The following is a 21,981-nucleotide window of genomic DNA, read 5'->3' as shown; positions in this document are numbered from 1 at the left end:
GAGGGTGTCATCTCATATAGCAGTCTAAAGTTAGCCCTGTTATGAGACACACGCTGAGGTACTGTTGTGGATAGCTAGCCATGTAGCCAGCTGCAATGAGCTCAACAGTCGTCCTTTCTCCCTGTAGCCATTGTTGCTGTGTTGTGCTCAGCTGTTTTTTATAATGTTAGATCAACACTACGCTAACACTAACGCTACCTAACGTCAGCTTTTACTGTAGCTGTCTGTCTAATGTCGAGTGCTATGGGTTTTAATAGCATCCCTACAATGTACTGTACTCTTTGATTGGATCAAAATGTAATTATTTACCTAATGTCTTATAGTGTAAGGACGATTGAAATTTCCTTTTACGGTAAGTGTAGGGCCCCTTTAATTATTAAATGACAGGGTAAAAGGGGTTACCTAAAGCTAGCTAGCAATATCCTAACATTACCATAGGTAACATTACATGAAACACCACTACACAAAGTAACCTAAATCTATAGCTAATGTATAGCTATATGTTGCAAAATGAATTCATTACTCTATCATGAAAGATTCATCACTTGACATGACAGAGTCTGTCTGAGTCTCACTCCACTCGACCATGAAATGTGCAGGTTGTGCAATGAACTGGCAACCACTGGAATGTAATGGAAGGGGGGAGGGGAGTGCTTCATCTAGTGGCTCGAATTTATTAGTGTTATCGATAGCACCTTTAAGTAATTTTTTAAGCAAAATTGGCAAAAATTCACTGGTTCCAGCCTCTCAGATGTGAATGTTACCTGGTTTTCTTAGTCTTTCTTGATATTAAACCGAATATCTGTGGACTGTTGGTCAGACAAAACAAGACATTTGAAGACATCATGATGGGCATTTTAAACACCATGATTAGAAATGATTAATTGATTAATCAAGACAATAATCTATAGAATAATCGATAATGAAAATAGCTTATAGGAAAAAGTCAAACAAACTGCTGTTGCAATGAACAATATAGACCGGGAACCAATTAGTCCAAAGTTGAATTTAGTGTTGTGCTTTAAGTTGGATCACAAATGACAAACTGCATTGCACCATATGATGCCTATGCACAGGCACACAGAGCAAAAATGGAACATATCTTTCAATTTTCTTTTCAATCAATCTCTCACAGTGAAAGCAAAAGCCTCGGAGGAACAACAAAAACAAGAACAAAATGACTCAGAATGAAGGAAACCCCAGTGGTGACTTAGAGAAAGTGGAAATAAATTTTGAGTGAATCATAATCTCATTTCAAGTGAGAAAGTCGTGATTATCCTGAATGGAAAAAAATGTCAGTGTGAAAAGACTATTGTCCCCCCAACCCACACAACATACTGCACACCCTCCTCACACTTCCATACGACTATTTCTCCCTACCTCTGTCTCTGCCTTCTACATCACCAGCTTATTCTTTATTTGGGCGATGAGGTGGCATATTTGTCTGTTGCTACTCCTGACACCCCCAATGAGTCTCTGTGGGCACTTGAAAAGCAGTGTGGTGAGCATCTGCAAACCCCCCAAATCTCTCGCACTTCATCCTCTCATGAGGGAATCTACCTGGCAGCGAGGAAGCAAGCTTATCTGTGTATGAAATGCTAATGTGAATAGCCTCAGCCCTACTTTGTGGATGAGAGCACAGAGGCCCTCTCCTTGTTGTAAAATCCACCTGCTCTGTGTGTTTTAGCATGTGTGAAACGGTGAAGCCTGCCAAACTCCGGTAGCCTCAACCTGAATTTAGACTTCTCAGACATGAAGAGAACCAAGTGCTGTGGGTGATATGAATATATTTCCATCCTGAGTCTACCTTGTGTCTTTTTCTCTTCTGTTCTGTTTGGCAGAGGATTACTTGAATCCCAAAAGCACTGCGCATTCATCCAAGTAGTGCTGAAATGATTAGTCAGTTCATTGATTAGTCAACTGATGGAAAATGTATCAACAATTTCTATAATTGATTAATCATTCAAGTAATTTTTCAAGCAGTATGCCAATGTTTTGCTGTTTTCAGCATCTTAAATTTGAGGATTTATTGCTTTTCTCTGGTTCATATCACTGGAAAATGAATTCATGCCTTAAAATATACTCTGAGTTTTTTGTAAACAAATGAAGTTATGTTTACATTCACTTTTCTCTAAGGAAAACCAACTGTGTGTATCCTTGAGGCGTAAAAACTTGTTGAATCCATTTCCTTTTCCATCAAACATTTGGACTTGTGCATGAGATACGAGCAAAACATTACATTTGAAAACATTGTTTTATTGTGCTACTAGCGGTCGAGAAATCCACTGGGTAACTTTTAAGTTTTGGGCTGTTGGTTGGGCAAAACAAGCAATTTGAAGTACGGCTGGGCAATAATTCAACATTCTGGATTATTGACATTCAGCAAAATAATACAATGATGATCTTATGTCATATGTTCTACAGATTTGTTATCCAGTTAATTGATTAATAACTAGCAAAACTATTTCTATTTCTATTTACACATATGGAGAGTTTGGCCTCATGTGATGAATAAAAGTGGAACACAATTCATGCTTTGAACATTAGTTTGAGGATTTTATGTGATTTTGTATATATGTTCCATAGCAAAATTATACTGATAACAGAAAATGTCCTTCTTAATACAGTCAACCCCCCCCAGCTATAATTTGAGAAAAAACACTGATGAGCGTTTGTGTTTATTTTCGGATACTTTGTAGAGGAAACCATTAATCGTTTAATTGAAAAAAAGAACTGAAATTTAGCGCTGAAACAAAACAGCATTTTAGATAAATGATTGATTGTTTAAGTGATTTAATTAGCCAAAATGTCTAATATTCACTGACTCCAGTCTCTAAAATGTGAGGATTTTCTGCTTTTAACATCATTTTATATCACTGTAAATTGAATATCTGTGGGCTTTTGACTGTTCATTGGACAAAACAAGCAATTTGAATCCTTCTTTAAAATTGTGATAAACTTTTTTTTTTTTTTTTTACCTTTCTCTTACTTTTTATAGACTAAACAAATAATTGTTAATTGGGAAAAACAATCAACAGATTAATAACTAAATAATGAACAATCATGAGTTGGAGCCCTAAATCCAAGCATTTGCCAGACTCCTGTATCTTATGTGCATAAAGCTGATGGACCCTCATCTGGATGTTGTGTGGCAGCGGCTGCGGTGAGAGTGGAGAAAGATGATGATGATGCAAGTTGAAAAACTGTGTTTTTTCCCTGCAGTGGCCAGCAGATGGGTGCTGTCTACTCCATCCTGGCACTCCCGCTGTATGATTAGAGCTCAAGAATCCAGCCATTAAACACACAACAGATGGGACATTTTCCATCTTCCACCCAGCTCTCATTAAGCAGCCAAACAACATATAGTGGGGTTGACGAGTGCAGGCATGTTTTCTAATTTGACAGCACGAAGAAAAATGAGGAAGAACTCCTCCTTCACAGATATAATTGAGGTTGTTTAGCTTGGCATGTAAACATGAGGAGTTGAAACCATCAGAGGCTTCCTGCTCTCATCTCAGCAACCTTTGCCTTGCCGAGCTGTGTGAGGAGTGGTGCGTTTTGGATTTGAGGTAATCAAAGCTGAGGGTTAGGACAGATGGCGTTTGGAGGGTAGTGTACTGGAAGGACAAGTCGCTGTTGACTTTGGTAGACATGGTGGGAGGGGGTGACTGACACACCATCCTGCCCACATGACTCAGTGGGAGTCATTACTGCAATGGGCCTAATTACCTTCAGGCCTAATCTGTGTTTAAAAACCTGCTGCTTATTGCTTTTAATTACCCACAAGTGTTGGAAAAAGATTGAAATGCAAGGTTGGAGCATTTGTTTGTTGTGATTCTGCATTTGTATGTGCGTGAGAGAGACAAAATGGATGCAGGAATTGTTACAATATGTCATATTTTCAAGCTTTGAATGCCTAATTGTAGCTTCAGTGTAGTTCTGTATGTATGTATGTATGTTTCCTGGACTGTTTACACAGAGGGCGTTAACTGTCGTCATAGTCTACAGCACAAGTGTGTTTGACAACCAAGTATTTTCTTTCTTTATTTCACAGCTTACACCTTCATTTAAAATTAAAGTTACTCAGACAGCTGTACCGTCTGTAGCTTGAAAACCAAATTACTCTCACCCTCATCACTTTAGGCAAGAAGAAAGAGAGTTGATTTCCAGATCTTAAGATCTCGGTTTTGACAAGAAGACGAGTCAAGGGAAGCGTTATCTATAGTGCAGAGTCATGATCATTAGATGATCTTAAGGTTGTTTTCTGCAGACCATCCTTGGGTGATGCAATGTGATCAAAGTCGTATTCTTGCAGGTGTTGGAATATGTGCTCAAGTTAACTTGGAGAACAAATTTTCAATAATTCGCTTCTGGAAAAGTATTGAAATTGATGTAGAATGTTTGTGAATTTTGATTAAATGCAAGGGTAGAGCAGTTGTAAGTAAGAAATAAGATTTATGAAGATGAGTGCAATTAAGTTTGGGCTTGGGAAGCCTGAAGGTTAGGTGTGTGACCATGCCATGTGGGTTGCTAGTAGGACATATTTCTGGCTCACCAACTACTCTCAAGGTGAGCAAGGCATTTGGCATCAGTAGTGGTTGATACCAATTTGCAAAAAAACAGAATGATACATAAAAAAAAATCATATTACCAAATCATGTATTTCACAAGCCCTAAGCTAGACCAGAGTGGAAAAGGCCTTACAAGCTCAGACAGTGAGCTTTGTAGAAAAACTAACCACTAAAACAATTCATTCAGCCATGATTCCCTGTGTGTTTTCTAGTAAGATGGTATTGTGGAAATACTACAGTCTGCTTGGCTAAATCCCTGAATCGCTGGCACCTCTCTCCAACCTATTTATCTCCTCCAATTTCGTGGAACCTCCAGGGTGTGCCGCACATTCAGAGGATTGCCCCGCTTGTGAAGCTGATCAGACTAATCTGCTTCCTTTCACAAACAATGAGCTGGGTCAAATCACCCAATAGACTCCAGGCAGAATGCGCTTATTTTAAGAGCAGGTACAAATCAATCAAATGCATTTTTGCAGTTTTGCAGACAAAAGTGGTTATCACTTATCAGTGACTCAGAAAATACTGAATTAAACAGCATTTAGTTCAAACATACATATTGTGATTGGATAAGATTATATTCACAATTCAACACTTGAGGTATATGATAGATAAAAAAAGCAGCTACACCTAACAACTCTGCTCCATACTTTTTGATGCTACAAAGAACCAAAACCAAAATGGGAATTTTGATTTATATGATCCTGATATCGCAATTTAAGAAATGAAAAATCAACGAAAAAAGTAAGAGTTTTTAAAAAGTTTCTGTCTCTGATTAAATATAAAACTACCTATAAGCTTAATGTTAGTAGAAATGCAGTGCTATCAGAGTTGGAGTTGGATGAACTGAAATATCTTCAGGTAAATATTGACAGAAAGTTAGAATGAACTGACACTGGATGCTGGAGGAGAGGCAACAAGACATCGCTTAGAAACAGGAAACTGTTTTTTGCTGGCAAGGGACCAAAATACATTTATCAAAACTACAGATAACAGATATTTAGATTATCAATTGAACAAACACTTGGTTGCAGACAAAGTTGCATAACTCTTAACTCAAAGTATTGCCTCAGGAGCGGGTTTTATGGATGAAATCCTCTTACAATTTTATATTGTGATACAGTATACAGTATATTGGATTGCATGGACATGCTACTCATCGTGTAGGTTAGATTCTCCACAATTCAATTATTCAGTTCATTTTACGGAAACCATGAGCACCAAAGTATAATTCATTTAGATTTACCGGCATGGTAAACAAGAGATGTAATATGTGTCCATTCCTTGATTATTTACTGTATTTCCCATCTTTTCTGAGCAAGAGTTTTGTGCGAAAGGAATTAAAGGCCTGTCCCTTATAGACAACTGTCCAAAATATAGGCAGGTTGAGTTCAGTGATTGAAGGCTATTAATTGAAGTTTTACGGTAGTAAGATTTCTGGAAAATCAATTGAGAATGTGTTTTTAGATAAAGTACCAGACAAGAATGTTGGATTTTGGCTAATCCAGAAGATTCAAAACCTGAAAATGTAAGGTACTCACATTGATGCAGAAATCATATAAAAATCTAAGTTTTCCATAAAGTAATCCTGCTTATTGATTTGCTACATTACCAGCAATAAGAAAGTACACCAAGAGATATTAAAATAATAGCCACCATTCTTCGATGGTAGATAAATGTTTATTGTCTCATTGCATATATCCCAACCCTTCTTATTGGCACAGTTGCCTTTTAATTTCAATGCAACCAAATTCTGTTGCCTTTCCCTATTACACTACAGTCAATAAAAATGTTTTAATGGCTGTAGACAAGATGCTAGAACACATTATTACACATATTATTAAACATATTAAATTATCTACTGGTGCAGAATATGTCTTTAAGCTTGCCTTCCATTTAAGCATCAATTACAACAGGTTCATGGAGAGCTCCTTCTGATTCAAACAACAGAGAAGCTACAGAGCAACAGATAAATTCATGTTCAGGCCTCAGGAACATTTCACAGCAGTGTTACAGTCTGATTTCACACAAACACATTGCTGTGTCACTAATTTTCTCCTCTGCTGTTTTTCTGTCATCCTGTACTTACTTTAACCCTCTTGTGTATTTACCTCAGCTCAGTGAAACATCACCTGAGACTACAGGCAACAAACAGGCCCTATAAATGGGTGGAAAATGTTTGGATTGGTTCCTTTCAGGTGAGGTGAAAAGTCAAGAGTCTTTTTCGCTGTGGTCGTCTCTCTCTGACTGACCCTCTTTGTTCTGGGGATAGAACAGTGGTTCAGTGATATGTGTTTTGACCCACCCTAGTCTTCTGCTATCTGGTGTTTGACATCGGCAGAAAGCTGATGCTGTGAAATTGAATGCATTGGCTGAGCTCTCAGCGGGAGCCCAAAACATTAGCTATAAGCAGCAGGCGACAGGACTGAATTGAGGTGCATCTCTGTTGCTTTATCAACATCTCTCTGTCTTTCATTTTACTTTATCTTCCTGTCTTTTTAAGTGTTTTACTTCCTGCAGTCTCATCAGTGGCTGTGGTTACGTGCAAGAACTATTGGCTGTACCGGCTAAGGTCTTATTCAATTTAAGTTGTTTACATGACCAGTTGATTCCCTGCGATTGAGTTTTCCTGTTTCCATGAATAAAACAGGCGAAAGAGACAAAGTATTTCTGTCTGCCTATGGTGTCCTAGCCACACGTTGAACAGTCCACCAGCAAATAATAAAGCATGAAAAGGTTCAATGTACTACTGGGGGGTGATGGGAAGAGGGCATAACGAGGGAGAAAAGGGTATGATGCTGTGAAGGATTCTCTGGGAAAAATCACAAAGGCTGGTTATAGTTATTTTTGTGTGCATACGTATGGACAGCTGTGATAACTCAGTGTATCTAAATTTTATATGTAATGTAACTTTTCTTAAAGATATGAAATCATTTAATATATTAAAAAATATTTCTGAAACAATGGATATCTTTGTCAACTGAGCAATGGGTTATCTGGGAAAGAAATGATCCAGCAGCTATGCAGTAGACATCTTGCAACTTATTAACATTTTCATCATTGATTAGTTTATTTTGAGTACTTGATAGATCATTCAGTCTGTGAAATATCAAAAAAGTCAAAAATGCAGATCACAAGTTCAGTTTAACTCAACATCTGGGATTTGTTTGCTTTGACCGACCAACAATCCAAATAATCAAAGGTGATGATGAAAAACAAAGAAAAGCAGCAAATACTCACATTCGAGAATATGGAACCAGTAAAATTTGGAATTTGTTGCTTGATAAATGACTGATGATGTTGATTTTTTCAATTTTATTTATTCTTTGTCAACTGACAATCAAGCCTAAACCCTAGTTGGATTTTTGCAGACCGTGAAGCAAAAAGTGAAACGAAGTGTAAATTCCACAAGAACCTGATAAAATTATTGGGCTGGGTTATATATTTACATATCTTTATATTTATATATTATTTATTGTCAACAAATCCCATAAAATGACCTCACTATCCCTATCCTGTCTGTGACTTTTAGTCCCAAGCCCATTGGTCCCTACTGAATATGTAAATCTTTGAAAACAGGTCAGAAATATATAGTTTCAGTTTTAAAAAAGACACTGTAGTTTTTAGCATATGTTTCTCAAACAGCAATAAATAGTACTTTTGTTGGGGATTATTGTTTCCAGCAGCAGAACGGTTTACGTGGGAAAGTAACTACAGGCCTGTGTGGTAATGTTGTAGCATATCATCCAGTGCGGCGATGTGGCCCATTTATGTGTTTTTAACTGTTTTTGGACAATGAACAATGGAACTCTATGGCAAAGATGAATAAGTTATATCAGGCTTTGGCTACAAAAAGAAATACTTGTTTGTAGGATCAAATCATTGATGTTTTTTGTCTTTTTATGGGATTTGTTTGACAGCATGAAAAATATTGAATATCGTCAGCCTTATCCTTTTAATAATCCAAAATTATTAAAGAACAGTCATGTTTCAGATCAACAATCAGAGTATGGAATTTAACAAGGATAGTGAAATCAAGGTATGGCATAGTGCTGACCGATAAATCAAATTTTCATCATAAAGGCGATATGAACATGCGTGATAAACACATCGCAAAAGACTGCCTGAAATGCGATGAATAAGAAAAATCATTTAATTTAGGGATGGGTACCGAAACCCGGTATTAAATGGGCCCCAGGGCTAAAGACCGTAGTATTTATTATCAAGCTGCAACCTCTGCCCTGCTCTCTGTCTCAGAGCAGAGCTCCTCCATATACACACAGACACATAGTGAAGATAACTCGAAGATTACTCGAGCTGAGGACTATGCTTGTTACTGTATGCACAATCAAATATTCGCGAGTAAAAAGCCAATACACCTGTTCAACAAGCGTAAACATGTAAACATGTAGAAAGTGATATTAATAGTGATAGCGATAATTAGCTCTGTCTGCAGTCTCTCATGTTTTACACAACCACAGCACGCTAGCTCGGCTAATAGCGAATTGTTACAAACAAGCTAAAAAAAAGTATGTATGTAGTCTAACTACTTGCCACATACCCTAAAATTTGGCAAATTCTTGTAAACTTAGCTGAAACTTCCTCTCTCTACCAGCGGTAACTTACATGCAGCGAATCACATCAGCAGCAGAGGGAGGAGGACAGAGGACAGGAGGAAGGACTGACACCGACTGTCTGTGTTTTTCATTCTTTCTAAACTTCACTCAGTATTTTGTTTTCAGGAATATGATTTATTTTGATATTATGATATTATTTTAGATTTGTTTCCAGTGAGATATTGAGTTTATATAGTGACTTTGCTGTTGTGAAGTAAACTGTTGCTGCTCTAGAAACAATATTTAGTTATATTTATATTCACTTCTAATCCTGATCTGAATTTAAAGACAACCAGGCAGACATAGTAGCTGTATAGCTAATACACACACTTCAGTATTTGTTTTTATCGCAAGTCATATCGTTATCTCAATATTGAACAAAGTTATCGCACATTGCAGTATTTCCTCATATCGTACAGGCCTAGTACGGCATTAACAAAACCAGATCAAAACAGAATTTCATGTGTAGGTTGACATAGCCACTTTTGCATACATCCTGCCAAAGTCTTTGTGACTGTCACTTTGCATAACCCATCCTGTTAAACGCTGCACATATATAAACATGCCGTGGGCAGAAGACAGCTCAAAACAATATCATCATAAAAAGAGGGAAATTATTTCCATTGACAGAGCCAGATGCTGTTGATTTCATGGCTCCCTGAAATGTATTTTGCTTAGAATCAGCATGATAATCAGACAATTAGGAGACTGATTGAAGAGAGCCCCAGGAGTCAAAGTGAAACCACTGGAAAAGATATTCTCATTCTGACACAGAGTCCGATTCACTCAGGTACCACAAATGTCTCACCGATGCTTCGACTCTATAGGAACATTTGCTACAGTGTGGTCGAATCATGATATTATTGAATCAGATAAATTATTCTGAACCAAGAAGAAAAACCTTAAAACCTCTGAAAAAGCTTTGCGAAAGAACTACTCAACCAGTATTCTTTACAGGGCTTGATATAATTTTCTCAGTTGCTGGAAGAAAGGTGGATGCGGAAGCAGGATTTAGGCGTAGCTCTACCCTATGCAGATGAGAATCTTTTCCCACATTACACATGTTTAGTGTGTGGCTGAGTATTTATCCTCCGCTGCATTAATCCAAGTCGATGTGGAACAGACTTTGCCTTCCCTTTCACTGCCTGGGCTGACAGTACTGTAGGTATTACCCATTACAACCACTGCACCTAGTCAACATCACCAACAACTATAGTTGAGCTGCGTAATTTGCATGTAGATATATTAGAAACATGGGGATTAGTCAGGGGTTCTAAGCACATCTTAATCCATATATATGTAAAAATATTTATATTTATGAAAAAAAGTAATTCAGTGATTATCCTTCAAAGTATGTGACAGTCATAAGTTGTATTAATGTCTCGTTTTAGCATTTCTCTCTAATATTGTCACATGCATTGTAAGAGATAGAGAGCAGCTGCCTTTGAAGTCTGTCAGCTCTTAGATCCTATTAAATATCAAATACATGTGTTTGTCCTCTCGATAATCCCCACGAAGCTGCTATTCTACTGTAGCACTTTGAGTGTTGGACCAACTCTCCTGCTTTAAGTCAGTTTTTGAGTCTGTGATACTACTTATTATTGCTTGTGGAAAAGTGCCCAAACTTCCTTTTACTTTTTTGTATTTGTTTTACAGTGACTCACATTTCTCATGTAATTCTCATAAAAGTTTCACTTGTCAATGCAGGTAGGTGGTTTTTCCCTTTTTGTGACATCTTGGTATGACTACTGCATGTCTAAGAAGCACATTAGTAACATTTTTTCACCAAAAATCCAAGAGTCAGAGTTCCACACCAGCCTCCACTGAACCAGGCTGTTTGTTTGTAAACTAGGATTATACATAATCCACCACACTGATTGGCTTGCGTTATTACTGGCCTGGCCCCCTACCCCACCGAAACACCATAGCACTGCCTGGAGTGCTGGAGTATTGTCCCAATTCCAAGTTTGCATTTAGTCATGAATGATCCAAAGCCTTGTAATTGTTCTTCCTTCACCCTTTTTTACCGAGGATGCTTTGTGTAAACAGAGAGTAGACGAGTGGCCTGTTAAAATTTTCGTTTTACAACTGTTACTCTGTTCAAAAATTTTGTTTTAAGACTTAAGTGAGAAATTTACCATTTAGATTTTGAATATGTGGTTGATTTATCAAATTTGAAAAACTTCCTTCAACATTTTCGAGATGTGAGGGTCAGCTACCTGGATAAGTGGGTCAGTGTCCATTGTCATCCCGAACAGCCTTACCTCAGCAAACCCTTTGGTAATTTATCTGTGTTACTGATGGCTCCTTAGCGTTTTAAACATAGGATATAATTCCTTTTTGGAGGCTAAACTTTGGCCTCAGAGTCGAAATCTAATATGTGTTGCTGGTCAGATGGTTTTGGTCCAAAGTAAATGTAAGGTATGAGTTTTTATTAGCTGTTAACAATGGACAGTACTGCTGCCTCTGGGTACCTTTGACTCCCTGTTTTATTTCAAATATACATTGCAATGATAATAATGGGTATATCTCTTGACCACACCGTCAACATGGTTGAAAGCTTCACAAAAGGCAGATAAGTGGACCTTTGAGCTGAGAATATTTATTCACACAGGAGGTGTAAAATTGTCTTAAGTGTAATCACCAGAGCTGGTGGTGTCAGCAAAAATGTTTTTGCCTTGTTTGCAAATTGAGCATTCTCCTGGTGCAAGTTAGAACATGACATACTGTGTGATAAAGGCCTCATATCTCACTGTACAGTAACCTACATGAGATTCTGAAATCACTATTGTCTTTAGTTGTGACGTCACTCGAAGGGCATCTCAAAACATCAAGGTCAAATTTCCTTTCATCAAAGAAAAAATGTGAGCAGTGAGAACAGATTTCATGCTCCAGCAGCGCCTAAATAACATATATAACTTTAAAATACACCCCAAGACAATTCCCCATAATACCTCCTCTTTAAACACCACAGAGTTGCACATGCAGCTGTAATGCATATTCTTGCAAATGGGACACAGGACTAGCAGAACTTCAATTGAATGCTCAGTAACATAGAAATTCAACAATGCTTGCAGTTATTTTTTACTACTTCAATGCCATCTTCAATATATAAACACAGTTTCCTTCTGTCTTTTCCATTCCACTGCCTTATAAAAAGCACCCTCTGCCTGAGTGGCTTGATGTCTGTCCATAGCAAATGTATTTCTTCCTGCCACACTTATTATTCACTGCACTGACGCACACACTAAGCCTTGCAGTATGGCCTGGTCATGTTAAAACATCCAAATGAAACCTTTTTTGGATATTTTTTAATAAAGTCAACTCATCCTTTGAGTCACAGGGCTGGCGCTGCTCTGCTCTAATACATGACTCTGACCTCACAGGGCAGTATCAGTCACCAAACAGCGCTCTGACCTTATAGGCATGGACAACCTTTTAATAGCACTTTAACTCCTCAAGTCTAAACTTGTTTATATCATCTGCATAATGGCAAAATGGCTGGAATACTAAAACTAGATTTCTTGTTGCCTCTCTGTACTTCATCACAGTCAACCAGTTTGAAGTGCATGTCCTTATCTGTAAGGATTTATGAGTTGCAATTTAATTGGAGGGAATTAGTGGACATTTAGCTTCTAATATCCATCAAATTAATCTCTAACTCTGTGTTTCTCTTTCCCCTCCTCTCTCTCCCAGGAAATCCAGAATGGCTTCCGGGATTAACCTCTGCTCTTGGTAGAACTACCCAGAAGTTCACGTCCATTTGCACAGCATCTCAGAGCTGGGGAAATTCCATAATGTAAATTAATGTCTTGCATTTTTTTCGTTAAACCTTCTGCTTTGGGCCATGAACCTTAGAGGATCTACTGGGACGACCTTTTCCTCAGTTTGGATTTAGATCCCTCTTTTACTGGGACTACTGCACAGGCCTGCAGCGGTGGCTATTGGTGGCGGCTGCGGCGGCGGTGGTGGGAGGACCTTACCACCTTGGAACACGGGGATAACTTTACAAAAGCACGTGCCACCATGAGGATATCCACCACCTCCTGTCTCTGTCCCTTTCTGGTCTGCCTCTGCTTCATCCAGAGGTGCTGTGGGGCGAGCCACCATGTCCCCAGTAATGTGCCCTCCAAGAACCAGACCAAACTGGCCAACGGAGAGACGGAGGTGCACCACAGGCCTAAGCGTGGCTGGATCTGGAACCAGTTCTTTGTTTTAGAAGAGCACATGGGACCAGATGCACAGTATGTGGGGAAGGTAGGATTTTTATTGAACTGACTGCAACTGTAAAAAAAGAAATCTTTTGATCCCAGGGAACTTGCTTTCAACAGCTTACTTGGCATTTTTTTCTCTCCTCTTGTTTATTGAGAAATGGGTTACAGCAGCAGCAAGCTGTTCTACTGAGGTAGATTGCCACATTGGCATTGTACACGCTTTTTTAATCTTCTGATGTGGAAATTCAGGTCTCATTTGTGAAGGTGTGTGGGGTTTTATTTTTCTGTCATTACGACGTCTGACCGAATTCCTCTTATGATAATGTCCAAAAAATGTTTTATTCTCTGTAATTAAGGAGTGCCTCTCAGCATACCAGCCACTGTGGGAAGCCAGCTATGCAAAAGTGGAGTTTGAAAGTGAGAATAGCCCTCTACATCAAGCTATCTTTGAACTGAAATATTAGATTTGGTCTCTCTGTGGGAAATGAACCCAGATTTGATCTCTTGATGGGAAATGAACCACCACAGTAAGAAACTGAACAGAAGTGCAATGGCGACACAGTAAGCCAGGGCGCCTCAGAGTTAGAACATTTTATGAACGTAATTTCAGTGTGACTTGTGTCCCTTACAGTGGAAAAGATAGTAGTGGCTATTCTTCCTGCTTGTGCATAGGGCACGGTGTAGCCCGGTTGTTGGTGGTGACTCTTCTGTTAGCTCCACAATAAGCTACAGGGAGCTGGTTAAGTCCTCTGCTTGCAGATTGCCTGCCCTTATCTCCTGAAATGTTAAAATGTGTTTCTCCGCTGCAGTGATCATTATTCTAGGCACTCAGGCACAAACTAATCCCCTCAACTGCACTCCGAGAGAAAGAGAATGAGAAAGGCAGAACGCTCCTCTGACTGCACATATGTCTGTATTTCAAGGGAAGGGAACAAGGGAGAAATAAAGAAACGAGGGATGACATTCTTGGAAAAAGGGCGAAATGGAAAAAAAAACAACAGCAAATATCACTTTCCACCTCAACTGTCTGTTTATTGAATAAACCTGGGGTTTTAATCACAAATGTCCTTTGCGAAGCTGACAAGGCAGGAAAGAGAGGTTATTTATTGGTGAAACATGTTTTTGCTAATATTATTTGATGCATGAATGAACCATAAAATCCCACAGTGCCAACAAAAACAATCCCCCAGCATTTATGAGGCATTGTGTCCTGAGTATTAGACCGAAGATATTTGCAGCATATTCAAAGCGTCAGTTTGTCGATGCACTAACTGCATGAAGAAGTAGTTACGCTTACATTAAATCCATCCACTGCTTTGAAGTTCATGATTGTTTGGTTTGCTGGTTGGCTGGTTGGCTGATGTGCTAGTTCTACTCCTACCTTAAGGGTGTTGTTGTTCTGTGTGTGTGTGTGTGTGTGTGTGTGTGGCGGGTGCCGCTGATGAAAGCAGAATAAACATAAACAGCTAATCCTGGATGATAATAAAGCACTGAGAAGAAACATAAACATTATTAAGGAATCAATTTGACATGCATGTTTAAAGAGATGAGGTCTCCAGATGGTTAGCACAAAAAAACATTTAATTATGTGGGTTGAGACTGGTGTGCAGTGTCCTAATGTGGCCAGGAGACAGAATGACCCTTAATTAGACAAAGACAGGAGAGGAGGATGAGGATGAGGATTAATTTACTCAGCACGTACTGCGCTGTATTCTTTTTTTCTTCCTCCCTTTGCTTGATTAAAAACTCTGGACATTAGCGAGCAGCAAATGAGCAGTTCCACTACAGGGAATTGCCAACACTTTCTTTTTGATAATTGCTTTCATCAAAAAATGTTACGTTTTTAAAACAGACGTTTCATGATAACATGCGTGGAACATTGCACGCAGAAATGGAATTCTAATTATTGCATGGTCAACATAAAAAGCAAATGTGTGCAAAGAAATCTTCAATGTTAAACATAATACAAGCATAACACAATGTAAGACTTGGCCTTGGCAGGTGGAAATGTTATGTGTACATTTTACCAATACTCTCACATAAAGGACAGCAAAGAGTGACTTCTGGGAATAAGTGAAGCGGCCAGTCTGTCAAGATCATTTTTAATCCCCCTGAGGTATGCCGTAATCCCCAGTGACACCTTTTTGGGGGGCTGATGCATTTGGGAAATGACAGCTTTGTGCATGAGTGAGACGCAAATGCTTGGTAGGGGACAGGGCTTGTCCAGATACGAGGCAGGAGACAACCCACTCTCCCAATGGGAAGTGTGAATGACTTCATGTCAGTCAGCTCAGCGTGGTGCTTTGAAGTAGTCCGGCAAGTTACAGGCTGGATGGTAATTTTTAAAAGACGTTGCAAATCCCCAAACCTTGAATGAGTATGAACTGCAGTGAACTGTCTGCTGTAACTTAGTTGGATTAAAAGATAGATCCTTGGTCAGACATCCTTGAGCCAATCCATCATTGAGTGTCTGGCCACTGCTAAAATATACAGTAAATAATTGAAATTTGACAGAATGGGTGCTTCAACCCAGACTAGGTGAAATACCCCTTGTCTTATCCTGTGTTGATTTGCAGAGCAAAGTAACAACCTGTAAGAAAGGTGCCTAAATGTTTTATTCATACATCTAAAAATGGATTGTACTGTGACAGAATCAGGCAACTGTCTTGTTGCATGTACAGTAACAGCTCAACAGTGGGAAGGGGAAAAAAAAAAACTGAAGTGAGGTTTTTACATAAAATTGCTTTTCATCCACACTTTGCAATGCAGGAAACAAGTGCATGTAGATATGTTTTCAGTGTAAAGCGCCAGTGAAGTGTTACATGAAATAACAAGGAAAATTTCACAGCCAGTGTTACATTACTACTCTGCGTTGTTGGAAAGAGAAGGATTCTGAAAATGGCAGACATAATAATAAGCAACCACTGGGAAATGTTTATGACACTGAGACATGCACATATGAGTGTGGAAGTGCATCTATGTTTGTCTGTGTAGTAGGGCTACAACTAAGGATTTTTTTTCATTGTTGAGTACACATTTAATTACTGTTTTGATTAATATTTAATGTTAGAAAATATAGAGGAAAGCCCATAGCAGTTTCCCAGAGCACAAAATTTTGTCCTCAGATTGCTTGTTTTGTCTGTCAGTCGTAAAACCAAATATTTTCAATTTACAATGAAACAAAACAAACAAAAACAGTGAATTCTCTCTAAGATGTTGCAAACAGCAAAATGTGCAGCAGCTTTGTTTGGTGAGTGACTTAAAACATCATTCTTTTTTTTTTTTTGGCCAATTGGGGACACCTGAACAAGCTATAAACATAACATTGACATTCTATTAACTTTATAATTATGAAGTTGATATGGTGAATGTATTAGTAATATTAATAGTTGGCTATTTACATATTAAGAGAGACAAGAGTGACACTAACTTTCATTTGGAGCCACCTGACAAATATTGGCCCAATATTTACTCCTGAAGAAGATATCTGGCTCTTTAGCTGCTACAGTGGTGTGAAAAAGTGTTTGCCCCCTTCCTGATTTCTTATTTTTTTGCATGTTTGTCACACTTAAATGTTTCAGATCATCAAACAAATTTAAATATTAGTCAAAGATACCACAAGTAAACACAAAAACACAAAATGCAGTTTTTAAATGAAGGAATGCTAAAAAATAAGAAATCAGGAAGGGGGCAAACACTTTTTCACACCACTGTATATGCTCCTCTGTGCTAGCTAGATGCCAACTTTGTCTGTCTGCTGTTTGGTGCTGGACAGGTAGCGTACAGTAGGTTTATGAGAGCTTTTTTTCTGAAAACAGCTGCCTGCTGTATCTGAAAATGAGGTTAATGAACCAAAACTGACCCAAACAGTAAAGTTGGCTTTCAAACCAAAAAGCTGAAAGACCCAAAAAAAAAAAAAGCATTTAAGAGCCTTGTAGAGAAGGGGACTGCAGAGTTGGGTGACAATTCTGTATTTGTCACCACTAGGATTGGGTACCGAACTTGTATGAACTGAGTACCGATTCACGTTTAATCAATCGGTGCCAAATTTCGGTACCTGAGAGCGCATCTGAGAGAGAGTAAAGAGAAAGAGAGCACGAGACGTCACCCCTGCTGCTTGTTCAAGTCACAGGGACACATGTGCGTAGTGAGTGCGTGGTTGAACAAGAGAGTGAGCAGCAGAGAGTGACGGTGAATGCAAGCAGTGCAGAGGAAAAGGTGAGCAGTGAAGTTGTCAATCTGGCAGTAAATGTACAGTGTAGGTTACAGTGTGTCATTGAGTAAAGGCTGCAGCTTCTCAAGACCAAAGTAAACCTCTCACCTGTGTTTTAGGCTATTTGGATCAACTGTCTTTGTTTGGAAAGGCTCATCGTTATCTGGTCAGGCATAGAAATGCATGACAGGGTCTCACCTTCACAAAACAAAAATAATAAAAAAAGCAAAGTAAGCCAAGTGAATTACTGTTTAACTTCCAGTGATTCAAAAACTGCAGAAAATAACACTTGAAGCTTATGTCTGCTGTCTGTGCAGGCATGCGTAATCTCCAAAGTGCATTCCCCTGTCTGCTAGCTGAAACATTTAAACATATTAGTACCATTTATACACTCGAGACTAAAACCATTTGCCTTCACTCACTGCCAGAGCACAAGGCAGAAACTTTGTTTTCTAAAGCTGATCTGCAGACAATTTCATTTTTGTCTCATTCAAATATCGAATTTTAGCAGCAGTTAGAGGCAGAGCCATTAAATGAGTGTCAGAGTTGCTTCCGGGACTCTAATAATCTCATTACTGTACATCAAGAAGCCAACCATCCTGCTGGGAAGACAACGATTCATTCTGTTTCTCCCCACAGATGTCAAAATAGAGGACAACTATTAGGGCGGATCTCCGTGATGTGCATCAACAGCACGTCTTCAGTACACCCCTCATCACTGTCTCTTGATGTATGGTCATTAGGCGGGCACTCCATCATCAGGGTTTACTGTGACTGTTTCAAATCAATCGAAGAGAAGGGGGCGCTCAGGAGTTGATTGGGAGGGAGCATGGCTAAAATGTGGTGATAATCAGACAATCAAGCACGCCCACATAAAAAGTGATTAAGTCCTCTTAAGTGAAGTATAAGAGCTGAGATTCAATCAAAAACAAACCCACCCCCCTTCACTAATTGCTAATGTGAAGCCAAGGCAGTGATCATCAGCTAGGGCACGTAGCCTGCTCATTTCTCTTTCTCCTCAGACCCCCAATCACATTGTTGATGAAATATGAAATAAATGCTCCACACCCTGACTCCCACTTTCACGAAGTAAATGTCACTACTGTTTGTCCAGTGCTGGTCTGATTACAAGAGTTGTAAAATCACAACAAAGAACACAAAGATGTTGAGCTTGCAGTAAAGTATGTAGCGCTATTTGTAGCCTCGTGCATCTATACAAATGTGCTGTGCCCTGGTATATCCCGTAGGCAGTTTAGCTGTGCCATAAGGTTGATGTCTCACTGAAAGTTTAACTCGCTGGAAAATCGATTATAAATCAGCATGGGATCAATCAGCTGAAATGTAGCCACTGTGGTTGTATTTTGACATATTTTATGCTCTGTGCCTGGTATAAAATTGGATCCTGGATTTCATGTAATTGTCACATGCAGAGTTTTATGTTGTACTTATTCATTTTCTGACTGCACCAGAGAGATATTATTCTTGTTTACCTTCTTGTTCTCATTGGACACAGTATACACAGTACTCAAGTGGACATACCAGCAGTAAAAAAACATCTTTTAATGCAAGCAGAGATCAAACAAGCTTAGCTAGGCACATACATTATGTGGCTCTGTACACCGAACATGGCCAAGCCATTACAAAGGGCATTCACCAATAATGCAATCCAACCAGGCACATACATTATCAGGATCTGTATGATGAAAAGGACTAAGCCAATACAGAAGGAAAAAGAAGTGGAGGAGCAAAATAGATGAAGGTCAAGCTGTCTAGCAACTAATTATGTATCAGGTTGGAACTCAATAGAGTGTATCCTCCGCCGGTGCTATGTAATTGTGAAGATTGTGTTACATGTCATGTGCTCTTTTACCAAAAAGTTGATTTTCCATGCTCCATTAAAGTTTGCCAACATGAGGACATTAAGTAATTTTCTTGACTCTACCTGAAATGGGACATGAGTCATGTCCACTTCTAAGCATTTTGGCTGATTATTGCAGCACCTTGCCAGCATCTGTTCAGCAGAAGAATTGGCAGGAATAGAATAATTGGCATGGTGGTTATGTCTAAACCAAGACTGAATACTGTAATGGTACATGTTGTTCTATTGGCCTACAAATGGAGAGTTTGAATCTTCTTTTTTCTGCTATGGGTGAACAGCTTTATCGGTGGTTACATATTATTTCAGAAGTGATATGCTTTTGGCCATTATTGCAGCTGCAAGTTTTGTGCTAAGTTTGTATGACATTATGTTGTATGTAGCTCTTCATTTGTTGTCTATTGTTGGTTGCAAGATAGCTCTGTTAGTGGACTAGATAACTGATGGGTGATGTAATTAATTGTTATCATAACTGAATATCTTTCAGTTCTAGACTGTTGATTGTATAACACGCAAGCAAGGTGAAGATTGGGCTCTGGGAAATTGTAACAAGTGTTTTTGGCTATTTTCTGACATTTTATAAGCAAAACAATTAAATGATTAATCAAGAAAATAATTGCCAAATTAATCGATAATGAATAATTAGTTGCAGCCCTAGTTAATATGCCATAAAACATTCCTTTGATTGGATTTTAAATGTGATGAGAAATGGTGTTGTATATGCAATAGCATAACAATATTCCATTATCTAATAGGGCGAGATGATAAACCAAATTTATCAAATTACAGACATTGTGAATGTCTTGCCAACCTAAATGTATTCTCATTGCAGTTTTTTTCAATGAATGAATAATCTGGATTGTACGTAATTAAACTGAGAGTAGCTACAACAACCAGTTTCATGTTCAACCAACCCAGCCAGACCAAAAGTTCAGAATCTTTAACTGGTCATATTGTAATTAATCCAGACACATATATAAAAAATAAACTAAAGCAAGAAAAGATATGTCATATACTGATGTATTAGAAAAACGCTTATTAAATTAAACGTAACAAATTAATATGATTCCAGTATTAGATCTTATAGTCTAGCCCATATAATCCACGTATTATTATTTTCTCAACAGCTTTTCATACATTTCAATGAACATTTTCTAAATAATATCAACTAATAATGGATGAGAATAATATACGTAAATCTGGTTATTAAGTCTTTCGTCCGTGTCGTTATTAATTCAGTTAAAACAGTTAAAAATATATCAGAGTAATAGTGTTTAAGAGGGCTGGTTCATATAATAATGTACACTCTATGGCAGCTTTTAACAGCATCAAAATTAGTTTGGTCAGAAACCAAATTAATTGCTTAGAATTTTGTTAATTGTGTTGGTCATACAGGTGCAAGTAAAATACTAACATTCACTGCTTACAGCTTCTCTTTATTCATCAGTGCAATTTTTCACTCTGTGCTGTAGTAACTCATAATTTGTGACCTTTCATTTGTCATCAACTCTGACAGACTAAATGAGTGACTGAATAACTATAATCACAAGTTACAGCTCTAGTTTGATTACATTTGTGACCCATTAACTTTATTATATTATCCATCATTACTACATGAGTAAAAAATATATTTAATGTTGAAGAAATAATGTTGTTCTGGCTGATATCTGCCAGGCTAGAGGATTGCTTTCCTCCTCAACTCTCTTCTCTCCTTGTAATTGACTTCGACACCTACCAAGTGGTATGACAGAGCCAAAGGTTGACTGTTTGGCTGTGAGCACCAATTAGCTTGTGAACACAAACAGTTTAAGGCTGCTCTTGATGATGAGTTTACAGAGCCCAAGAAGTGAAAACATGTAGCTTGTTGACAAAAGAAAGTGAAGATACACTTTCTCTGAGGTTGCTCCTCTGGGCATATGATGAAATTATAAGTGAGGTTCCTCCTCAGATTGGAGTGTTTTCGCCAGCGACTTTAGAGCCCAGACTCTGTTGATCTCTTTAAACTCCTTAGAAATGCATTGCCAGCTGCCAGCTGCCAGCCACATGCCAGTCATCTATTCCACTAGTCTTTAATAAAGTCGCCCATAGAGACGGAGAGATAAACACAATCCCTTGTTTTGATACCCTGTGGATGAAAAGGATTCCTATAAGTCCTTCAGGGGAGATGACAAAACAACAAGGTTGCAGAGGTCATAATTTCACCTTTCTCATGATGTCTCCCTCTGATCAGTGTGTATGAGAGATTCCATACATTTCCATTCATTATTTATTGCATGGACAGGATATTACGGACATTTCCGTTCCCCACTTTTCCCAAATGCCACACGTAGTGCTGGTGTATGTTCATATCAGGCCTGCTCTGTGGTTTAACAAAATTGACACTAATTACATTAAGGCGGGTAGTCATGAAATTTTCTGTATGATAAAAATTAATGAAGTATAAATAAAATATTTCAACGCTGAAGCTGAAATGCAGTAGCAGCACCCTCTGCAG

The 21,981-nt window shown here is 38.4% G+C and overlaps 1 protein-coding gene across 2 annotated transcripts in view; it reads left to right on the top strand.

Moving 5' to 3' along the window:
* Positions 1 to 21,981, top strand: part of LOC122866952 (cadherin-18) — an 88,499-nt gene that overhangs the window by 8,769 nt on the left and 57,749 nt on the right. For both annotated transcript variants that reach the window (XM_044177242.1, XM_044177243.1), the window contains exon 2: positions 12,881 to 13,441. In XM_044177242.1, coding sequence (XP_044033177.1) covers positions 13,211 to 13,441 — 231 coding nt within the window. In that variant the 5' untranslated portion in view covers positions 12,881 to 13,210. The remainder of the gene's footprint in view (positions 1 to 12,880; positions 13,442 to 21,981) is intronic.

Source organism: Siniperca chuatsi, linkage group LG19 (assembly GCF_020085105.1).
Source record: "Siniperca chuatsi isolate FFG_IHB_CAS linkage group LG19, ASM2008510v1, whole genome shotgun sequence".
NCBI lineage: Eukaryota > Metazoa > Chordata > Actinopteri > Centrarchiformes > Sinipercidae > Siniperca > Siniperca chuatsi.
This window is presented reverse-complemented; position numbering and strand designations above follow the sequence as displayed.